This window comes from Otolemur garnettii, unplaced genomic scaffold (assembly GCF_000181295.1).
Source record: "Otolemur garnettii isolate 467f Iridium unplaced genomic scaffold, OtoGar3 scaffold00001, whole genome shotgun sequence".
Lineage (NCBI taxonomy): Eukaryota > Metazoa > Chordata > Mammalia > Primates > Galagidae > Otolemur > Otolemur garnettii.
This window is the reverse complement of record NW_003852396.1, coordinates 71,041,292-71,051,797: the sequence shown is the minus strand read 5'-3', so window position 1 is coordinate 71,051,797 and position 10,506 is coordinate 71,041,292. Positions and strand designations below refer to the sequence as shown.

The 10,506-nt window shown below is 44.7% G+C and overlaps 1 protein-coding gene across 1 annotated transcript in view; it reads left to right on the top strand.

Annotated features, from left to right (window-relative positions):
- Positions 1–8,471, top strand: part of PHF21A (PHD finger protein 21A) — a 207,114-nt gene extending 198,643 nt beyond the window's left edge. The window contains exons 16-19 of the mRNA XM_023509461.1: positions 3,338–3,493; positions 4,720–4,795; positions 5,189–5,292; positions 6,815–8,471. Coding sequence (XP_023365229.1) covers positions 3,338–3,493; positions 4,720–4,795; positions 5,189–5,292; positions 6,815–7,072 — 594 coding nt within the window. The 3' untranslated portion in view covers positions 7,073–8,471. The remainder of the gene's footprint in view (positions 1–3,337; positions 3,494–4,719; positions 4,796–5,188; positions 5,293–6,814) is intronic.
- Positions 8,472–10,506: the final 2,035 nt, after the last annotated feature.

Here is a 10,506-nt window from a genome sequence, read left to right as displayed (position 1 = left end):
CCTCCCAAGTAGCTGGGACCACAGGCGCCCGCCACAACGCCCGGCTATTTTTTGGTTGCAGCCATCATAGTTGTTTGGCGGGTCCGGGCTGGGGATTCGAACCCACCACCTTAGGTGTACGTGGCTGGCGCCTTAGCCGGTTGAGCTATAGGCGCTGAGCCGACTTCTATTTTTATAGTATCCCAACAGTGGCAGTGATCAAAATCCACAGACAGGGCTCTGTGTGTTTGCTGCTGGGAAGCATAAGCCCCAATAACATTAATTAAGCAGTAACAGTTGAGAGGCCGGCATTTCTGGGGATCAGTAACCATCTAGAGGGACTTAGTAATACAAGACCCAGCCAGACACTAATCCTACAGATGTGCCTTGTTGGCGCTCTCATCATTTTTATAAGAAGGGAAGGTATGTTGACATACTTATAAAAAAATTTTTTAGCACATAATAAAGTTAGACTTGACAGTGCATTTCTTGAAAGGATATGTCCTGCTAGCAAAGAATCATGGGCCAGTCATCTTTCAACTTACTATTGGTTTGTGGTAATTATTTGGTCAGTCACAAAACCTAAGCCTTTTTGACCAGGCATAGTACCTTTATGGACTTCCTCTGTTCTCTTTAAACAAAGAATCAATTCTGTATGGATGAAAAATCTTGGTATTTTATATTCATTTCTATGGGCAGCAGTCTTCAAAGTATAGTATAGGAATTCCAAGACTCTTTCAGGGATGATAAAATCAAAACTATTTTCATATTAATGCTAAAACATCATCTCCTTCCATTCTTTCAAGACTGAACATGGAATTTTATAGATACTGCATGATGTGTGATAATTTCATCTCTCTGATGACTAATAGAAGATACGCCTATGTGCTCTTGGGTTTAAAATTTTTTCAATATACTGTTTTTGTGACTTTTTACAATTCTGTGATTATTTCAAAATTAAGAAGTTTTATAACTTGTATTATAGTAAATATCAATAGATATAATTCATATAAAAGCTCTTTGGAGTCCTGAGTAACCTTAGAGTGTAAAAAGATCCTAACACCAAAAATATTAGGAACTACTGCTATGGGATACATAAATAGATAAGAATTTTTCTTTCCTTTACAAACATAAAGAAATTATTTAGCCTTTCTTTTCTTTTCTTCTTTCTTTTTTTTTTTTTTTTTCTTACTGAGACAGAGTCTCACTTTGTCATCCTCAGTAGAGTACCATGGCATCATAGCTCACAGCAACCTCAAACTCTTGGGCTCAAGCCATTCTTTTGCCTCAGCCTGCTGAGTAGCTGGGACTACAGGTGCCCTGGTCTTTATTTTCTCTTCTCTCTACCTTATACTTGATGTTCTCCTTACTCAGGGGCAAAGGAAAGTAAGCAAAACTCTGTTTACTTCAATAAGTCCCTCTGAATAAGATGTCCAGTTTGACTCATTCACTTCACCACTGATAATCTATGGTTAGTGTAAAACAATCTCTGAAACCAAAATTTTTTATAAACTTCATAAAGGTGCAGAATTAAAACTCGGTACTGAGGTTCAAAAAGGCTAACCCTCCAGAGGAGAAGAGCACCTGGATTTGACCTGATTTTAATAATGAAGGAAGAAAGTTGTGTTTAACCGGGAGGTGGAACCTTACCTCTTTTGGTGCCTGGAATTTAAACTATTAGGCTGCGTTCTCATGTAATATTTTTGCACATTTATTGAATTATCTTTTTTACTGCCCAGAAGTGACATTTTCTTCTTGCTAAGACAAGAATCCAGTCACACTATGACGTATCTTATACCTTTTCGCAGCCTGTTTTGTAGGCTGCTAAATACTCTGGTGAATTATAGAGAACGATTCCTTTCCTTTAGAGAGAAATTGTAGCCTATGAAGATGTGCTCCTTCAGGGAGCATCCTGTTGGTAGAGGGACAGAAAGGAAGGACTCAGCATTGCTCTCTGGATCGTTGCTTTCTATGTAGTTTCTGTGTTAGACCTGGAAATCCAAAGCAACACTGTTGGCTGGATGTACAGGGTCACCTCTGGCTCATCCCGTCAGGTTTCTCTTCCCTAGTGTCCTTAGTGGTGTTAATCCCATCCAGTGAACAGGCCAGAGATTGACTTGCAGAAAACAATACCTCTTTAATAGCTCTTTATTCTTCCAAGTTCTCCTCTCCACGCTGATGGTGGTGGGAGAGACAGGCAGGGTAGATGAGAGCTGCTTGTCTTCTTACTGCGGTGAAGTATCTCAGAAGGATCCACAGGATAGTGGTCTGCTGAACAGCAAATGCAAAATACTGTTTTCAGGAGAACATGGTCAGCTGTTGCTCTGGCTTTTTAAGTTCTTCGTTTTATCTTCTTTTTTTTTTTTTAACAAGAGTGTCCAAGAGATTTACCAAATTATTCATTTTAGGAAGCTCATGTGAGTTTAATTTGTTATTGACTTAATTTTTTCCCATTTGAACTTTCACTGTATTTTTTCTCACCAAACAAATAAGGAGTTCAGTAAAACTCCATTTTTTGGTCTGTCTTCTTTCCCAGTCCTTCTAAACCCAATCAAAAATGACAAATAATCAGAAATATCATATTGTAAAACACTTTGATGAATGGATTTCAGTACCTATAAAATTTATGATTTGTGGATTGGTCTCTCCAAAACAAAATAAATGCTTCTCTGTCACTTAATAAGTTAACTGTGGCCTAGGCTACTACAGACCTTTCATGTAAACTCTGATTTAAAATTAAGAGTACAGTAGTTGGGCAGCACCTGTGGCTCAAAGTAGTAAGGCTCCAGCCCCATCTGCCAGAGGTGGTGGGTTCAAACCTAGCCCCGGCCAAAAACCACAAAAAAAAAAAAAAAAAGTACAGTAGTCCTTCCCTCTACTTGCCATGGCTTCAGTTATTCATGGTCAACCGCGAATATTAAGCTACTTTTAGAGAGAAAGCAAAGGAGACACATTCATAAAACTTCTATTACGATATATGGTTATAATTATTCTGTTTTATTGGTTATTGTTCTTAATTTCTTATTGTGCCTAACTTATAAAATCGTAGGTACAAGTGTATAAGGACAAACATAGCGTAGATAGGGTTTGGTTCTATCCATGATTCTATCCAAGGCATCCAGTGAGGGTTCTTGGAACATACTCCCCATGGATAAGGGGCTCCACTCCCACCCAGGGAACCTCAGTTACATGGAGCAGGTGGGGGCTTGTACCACTAGTGATTCCTACTTTTCTTGAACAGTCTTGTAATGTGGCAGCTGGTTGACCTAAAACATTTATATGCATCCAGGATGTGCATGTTAACATGAAAATTTTACCTTTTTTGTCCTTTTTCTTACCTTTCCTCTCAATTTTATAGGGTGATATCCATGAGGATTTTTGCAGTGTTTGCAGAAAAAGCGGCCAGTTGCTGATGTGTGACACGTGTTCCCGTGTGTATCATCTGGACTGCTTAGACCCTCCTCTGAAGGCCATTCCCAAGGGCATGTGGATCTGTCCCAGATGTCAGGACCAGGTGCGGTGGGTGGGTCAGAGGGATCAGATGGGTGAGGGGACAAGGAAGAGATAGACACCACCATCAGGAGGAATTCTGTCCTGGGGAATGGCAGTCTCTTCTCTCTCCCAGGTGTTCCTCTCCAGGCCACATCTTCCCAGTTCACAGCCCAGCCAGCACTCAGGGACACAGCCTTCGTTCCTTCAGAGGTTCTCTGTCACACCACTGAGGTGGATAGACTAACTGCTTCCTTGTGTTTGAAATGACTTATTTTCTTTTTAAAAGTCCATCCTGCCTCATTCTCTAAATGGTCCAAACCTAGTACCTGTATATGGAACTTAAAGGAAACCAACTGATGACTTCAAATTAACAGCCGTTTCGCTTCTACCTTCTGTTGTCATCAGACTCAGAAAACTAACTATGAAGTGCCATCTTGATATTTCATGGACTTAAAAGGCAGACATGTTAGTGACTGTCCTAGTCTTCTTCCTCCTTCTCTGTTTGGTTTCTAATCTGTTTTTCTCAACTATCTATGTATCTTTATACCTTTGTGATTTTTATTACAAGCTGTTTCAAGTCTTTTTTAGAAGTAGGCAAAGTAAAAATAATAAATAAATGAGCCCAGTAGCTTCTAGCAAGCATTGGGATCCTGTTCAGTTCTTTGGGATCATTTGAGAGAATTATGGTTTTTCCCTGTTCCTTGTGGTCCTCACACTACAGTCTCTGTGGTACAGTAGAACATTGGTCATTCTGTCCTCTTCCTGATCCCACTTTGTGGCCCTCTGACAATTTTCTATACAAGGTCTAGATTATGCTTTAGTATTTGGAGCTGATATTTAATTTCCTTGATCAGGCTGTCTTTGGGAGACGGGTAAAGCTAAAATTGAGATAGGCAGCTCCCGTCAGGTCAAGGACATGCTTGCCCATGGCCATGGCCATTGCTCTGAGGTGCCGCTTCTGTGTTGTTCTGGAGTTGGGAGTAGTCAGGATTGCCTGGCTTGTGGAAGGGCAGGGCATTCAGCCATGTCCTAACTTCCTCCCAGTGCCTTGGCTCTTTCTGCCTGTGAACTTCATTTTCCTAAGCTGATATTTGGAACTGGTTAATCTAGAAATTATAGACCAAGTTTTGCAACTCTGCTATATACATCCTTCCTGGATTTTATCTGCCAGTAGCCACAGAGACCACTGCTTACTGTGACATACGTTTAATGATCCTTCTCACAGTAAAACTCTAAACATCTTTCCAGATGCTGAAGAAGGAAGAGGCGATTCCATGGCCTGGGACTTTAGCAATCGTCCACTCCTACATTGCGTACAAAGCAGGTGAGGGTCTGCCAGGCCCCATCTTGGGAGCCTCCTTTTGTTTACAGAAAGTGCGAGAAGGCAATATGTGTTTCATTTTCAAAAGGAAATTTCATTTTCTTTTTTTTTTATTTTTTAATTTTTGACTGGGGCTGGGTTTGAACCTGCCACCTCTGGTATATGGGGCTGGCACCCTACTCCTTTGAGTCAGAGGGACTGCCCTAGGAAATTTAAAGTTAAAAATGAAAGTCTTTTATTGAATGAAGTACTGAGTTTTTGTAGCACTTTCTTGGGGAGTGAATGAGAAGTTTTTTATTCATGTAAAGCCAGGCTTGGCCACTGACCTTTTCTTAGCAGAGCAAAAAAAAAAACAAAAAACAAAAACCATTCCTTTTTATTTTTTATTTTTTTCAGCAAAAGAAGAAGAGAAACAGAAGTTACTTAAATGGAGTTCAGATTTAAAACAAGAACGAGAACAACTAGAGCAAAAGGTGAAACAGCTCAGCAATTCTATAAGTGTAAGTAGACCTCATGCTTTCAGCAGACACACAGGTGCATAGTTGCAAACCTTACTATGTCCAGAACAGTACATGTGGACACACCAGCTGGTTCAGGTCCTTCTGTTTGTAGATGAACAGTTAGAGTCAGCCATCAGGTATAGGTGTATAGGTGTCCAGTGGGTAAATGGTGCCCTTATCCAAGCTCTGGAACATCCTCTTTAATCTGAGAGAGGATTTTCAGTCTCCAGCTGTAGATATTAAGTAACAGCTACAACTGTGTAGCCACCACCCCTGCATTTTCCTGACAGTGTTTGGGAGAGTGTAAAGCCTCACCCGATGCGGAGCAGACACAGACCTGGAGCCCTCATGTCATTCTTTCTAGTCGCCTGAGCTGGGGGGTCAATGCATATGGCCCTCCCCTCTCTCCCTTTATCCACACCTTGCCAATAACATTTACTGGTTTTCCTGACCACCGTGAGGAAGAGGGGTTTCTAGAGACAAGTATTAGAAGTAAGTACTGCCTAGCCCAGTCTATCTAGGTGGGGAAAAGGGTTGTATTTGCAACAAGGGTATACCAGGTGGTGTCTTAAACTTGATGGAGTTGAGTTGTCCCACTTACCTGCTTTCTGCTCCCTGCCGTACTTACCCATGGTGTTCTTTCCCTGCCTAAAATAGAAGGTAGCAGGTGTGGAGAGCTGAGAGTAAAAGATGTCCTACTGTCTGCAGTCTTTTGACCTTGGACTATGTTAGATTCTCCTAAATGTCATTGGCCCATCCCAGTTCCTGCCTCTAAATTCTTACTGACCAAATGACCCTAAGTATGCCCTCAGATTGACTCCAGGTATCACTGGCTTGTTTTCTACCCTGGAGAGTTCAGTCCAGTCCTGAAGGTCATTAATTAGCATGAGAGAAGCGTCTCAAAAGCTGCCTAAACCACTTTCCAGGTAGCCTTGGGAACTTTATTTATGTATTTTTTGAAACAGCTCCTCAAGCCATAACCCTGGATAGAGTGCCGTATCATCACAGCTCACAGCAACCTCCAACTCCTGGGCTCAAGCGATTCTCTGCCTTAGCCTCCTGAGTAGCTGGGACTACAAGTGCCAGCCACTATGCCCAGCTACATTTTGGTTGTAGTTGTCATTGTTTGACAGGCCCAGGCCGGATTTAAACCTGCCAGCTGTGGTGTATGTGGCTGGCCCCTTAGCTGCTTGAGCTATAAGCGCCACCCGGGAACTTTGTTTTTAATGACTTATTTCCTAGTATTATGGTGCTTATGCTAGTTTGGTTGTAAGTGCTGTGCTCATGCACATAGTTTTTTGCCTGCATGTGCTCTGCACCATGGGCCATTCCACCCCTGCCTCGTTCCTTAGTTAGGAGCTGCCCATTCCACTAAGGAGCCAAACAAGGCCTAGGGACTGCACACCAGGCAGTGGAGGGCTCCCTTACCTGGACAGATAGAGCTCATTCCCTCAGGATATTGGGTGGGGGGGTGTTAGAAAAGTAGGAGGCTCAGTGCCACCGCCCTTCTCATTTGCTGCAGAAATGCATGGAAATGAAGAACACCATACTGGCCCGGCAGAAGGAGATGCACAGCTCCCTGGAGAAGGTAAAACAGCTGATTCGCCTCATCCACGGAATTGACCTCTCCAAACCTGTAGACTCTGAGGCCACTGTGGGGGCCATCTCCAATGGCCCGGACTGCACCCCCCCTGCCAACGCCACCACCTCCACACCGGCCCCTTCCCCCTCCTCCCAGAGCTGTACAGCGAACTGTAACCAGGGGGAAGAGACTAAATAACAGAGCCCCTCTAGGAGAAGCCACGGGATCCCGGCGGCAAGGAGAGCAAAACGCTGAAGACTCTAGAAAAGCAAAGCCGGATTTCTTCTGGAAAGTACAGAATTCTTTTGGTTCTTTGGTTCCAGAGAGAGAGAAGATGCTTGTGCCAGGTGGCACCAGAGTTTGCCAATTGATCCTTCTTATTCTGTGTGTACATGCAAAGATTGGACCATGTTACATGAAATAGTGCCAGCTGGAGGTTCTTTGCCAGCACCATGCCAAGTGAAATAATATATTTACTCTCTCTATTATACACCAGTGTGTGCCTGCAGCAGCCTCCACAGCCACGATGGGTTTGCTTTTGTTTCCTTGGGCGGGGAGCAGGGACGGGCGGAGGGAGGAGAGCAGGTTTCAGACCCTTATTTGCTGAGCCGTTTGCTTAGGTAGAAAAGATGAGTCCAAAGAGTGTGTGGGCTTTCCTGTTCCTAAACTTTCACTACTATAAAACCAAAAAAGGAAATTGAGATTGAACCAATCCCAGTGCCCAGAAGAGGGAAGAGGAGTGGCTGGGAGGGAACCAGGGGTGGGAAAGTGGAGCAACCAAGCAGTATTTAGTATTGTCTGAGGGGGCTGGCACAGGGAGGTGGACACCTAGAACACCCCACAGGGTCTCCTCCCCACATGCCCCACTCACCACGCGGGGATCCCCACCACTCCTGAAGCCTTGCGACTCCCCTTCCCTCCCCGCTTGGTGATTGCAGCCCTTTGGTGATCCGTTGTCTCCTCTCCAAGAACAAGCAGAGCTGGGGTGCCCCGTGCCTGAGGCAGGGAAGAAAGGTGTGTGTGTCCAGGAAGGGAAAAAGGTGGATCAGTGATTTTACTTGAAAACAAGCTCCATCCCTTTTCTATATTTATAAGAAGAAAAGATCTGAGCGAAGCAGCACGCGACCCAGGTGTGTGTGAATTGAATGGAGATGTTTCTTTCCTCTTTTATTTTTGTTTTTCTTCTTTTTTTTTTTAAAGAAAGTTTTATTTTATTGTTTATTTTACTTTCTTGGTAACAAAAAACTAAAATAAGGAATAGAAAAGCTGTTTTTCAGGCTGACAGTCCAATTAAGGGTAGTCGAGACCTTGCATGGTAGAATAGGAATCATAGTGTCAGTGAGGTCCAGTGAGTCTTTGTGAGTCCTTGTGTCATCGTTCGGGCACTGTTTTTTTATGCAAGGGCAAAAATCTTTGTATCTGGGGAAAAAACAACAACAACTTTTTTTTAAATTAAAAAGGAAAATAAACGATATTGAGGTCTTCCTAGTGTTACTTAAAATTAAGATCAAGGTAAGAAACATTGTAAAAAAAATTACAAAAGTGCTATTTGTTTCCTAAAAACAGTGATTTCTATTAAAAAGGTGTCAGAACTGGAGAAAATGCCGTGTAGTTATAATTTTTTAGCACAGAACCTGCTGATCACGATGACATTTTGCTGTGTGTGTCTCTAGACTGGTGGGCCGGCCTCCATGAGGGGCAGGGCAAGGCTCCCCACCATTCTCCCCTCCTCAGAAAAAAACTGTCCTCTCCTCTTGGTGCAGGGATCTTGTCTGTTGTTGAAGCCCAGATGGAGTATGGATGGTTTCAGGGTCCTATCCGTGGTCTCCTCAGACGTTGCTAGAGCAAAAGGCTGGTGCCTAAATAAGATCCCTTCCTTTGGTGCTGCTCTTGGTCTTTCAGCCACCAGCATTTCGAGTGCCTGGGGGACACCTCTGAGGGAAGTGGCCAGTGTGCCTCAGTGGTATTCGTGCACCCTGGCCTTGGCAGGGAGGGTGTGGAGGTGCAGGCTGGCTGCATCAGCCCTTGGTGCTCAGAAGGAACAAAGGAGAAGAGAGATGTCTTGAGGGTGAGAGCCCCAGGCTAGCCTTTTTGTCTGTCTGTCTTGCCTTGGAAGAGAGGTGTGAAGCTCGAGCCACATTCTGTGCCTGCTGGCTCCAGGCACCAGAGATGGCATTTACTACACTCTGCCTACCCACAAGGTTCCTGGGTAACCCTTGGCTGGAATTGCTGTGCTTGCCTTGGCTTGGCCTGTTGTGGCCTCTCCTTCTTCTGGAAGGCTCTGACCATTTCTTTCTTTTTGCCTTGGGGGAAAATAATTGTGTCAGAAGCATGTTCTCGCTGGAGATCCTTGCCCATTGTGTGCCCCCGGCTGAATGGAGGGAAGTGGAGGCTCTGCACCCTCGTCCATCTCCCCAAGCCTGCCCCAGAATCTTGTAATGGCCAGAGTCTAGGAGTGGCAGAAAAGGTCCCATTAGCTTGTCTCCCACCCAGTTAGGCCCCCAAAGACCCTGAAAACACATGGAACAGAGAGATTTTTCTTAGCGTAAAATATGTCTCATCCATACCTGCCGTTTCTGTTCACCTTCCTGAGATACCAGAAGAGGGAATGAGGTTTGTCTGCACAGGCCTCAGTCAGGCCCTGCCTTGCTGCATTGGTTGAGGGGGACAGAGAAGAGTTCCTTCTCATTCAGAAACCAAGGTGCTATGTCTCCTCCAGGAGCTTTGCAGATGCCTGGTCTAGTGGAGGGGTAGTTGGCAGAGAAACAGAGATGACGTGGAAGGCTGTACATCCTGTCTCAGAGCTTTCCCCTTGGACTTGTCTGGGCCTGCAGGCTAGGGGTTGCCACATGATACCTATCTTTCCCTGAAAGAAGTTGGGAAGCCATCACCACTAGAGGCCTTTGCTTTTAGAGAGGAGCTGCCTGAGGAGTCTGGGTTGGGGAACAGGGCTAGAAGTTGGCCAGTGTTTTGTCTGCTGCTCTGAGCAATGTCCACTGCACTCAAACCTCACCTGAAGTTGGGGCATGGATTCTTCCTAATGCTCAGATGGGAGCTGTTTGTGAGTCAGCTAGTATGGAGTACAGGATACAACCCTGCCCTCAAACCTACACTCTGGACTCAAAACACAAGACACCGACTGTAAAGGTTCATATCACTCAAATCTCCTTTTACTTCGCTGTCATGACAGAAGAGCTCCACTCTGTCCTCCCAGATTGGGTACCTGTGACTATCTCAGACACATGCTTATGACACCACCACCACCACCCCCAGCTCTCTCCACTTCCTTCTTCCTCCTCTTCCCTGCTGCTCTTTCCCGGTGGCCCAGAATTTAGCTACTCTAACAGCCTGAGATCAGCTGGCTTTGTAGTCATTTCAGAGACCAGGGAGTGGCTACACATTGGGCCCAGACTGGGGAGTCCCCTTGTTTGGCCCCTGCGTCCTAGAGGCAGTGAGGTCACGTTGCTCTCATCCCCACGTCTGCTTCTTGACAGAATTGTCACCTGCCAGATCTTTTTTCTTTCACGGAGCCTGTTGGGTCTTGTCTTACCTCTGCTGAGCGCATCTGGAGTTCTGGTTTCTTCCTTCCCTTTTGGGCCCTTTGGGGTGAGCCTGCTGGTCATGCCTGACAG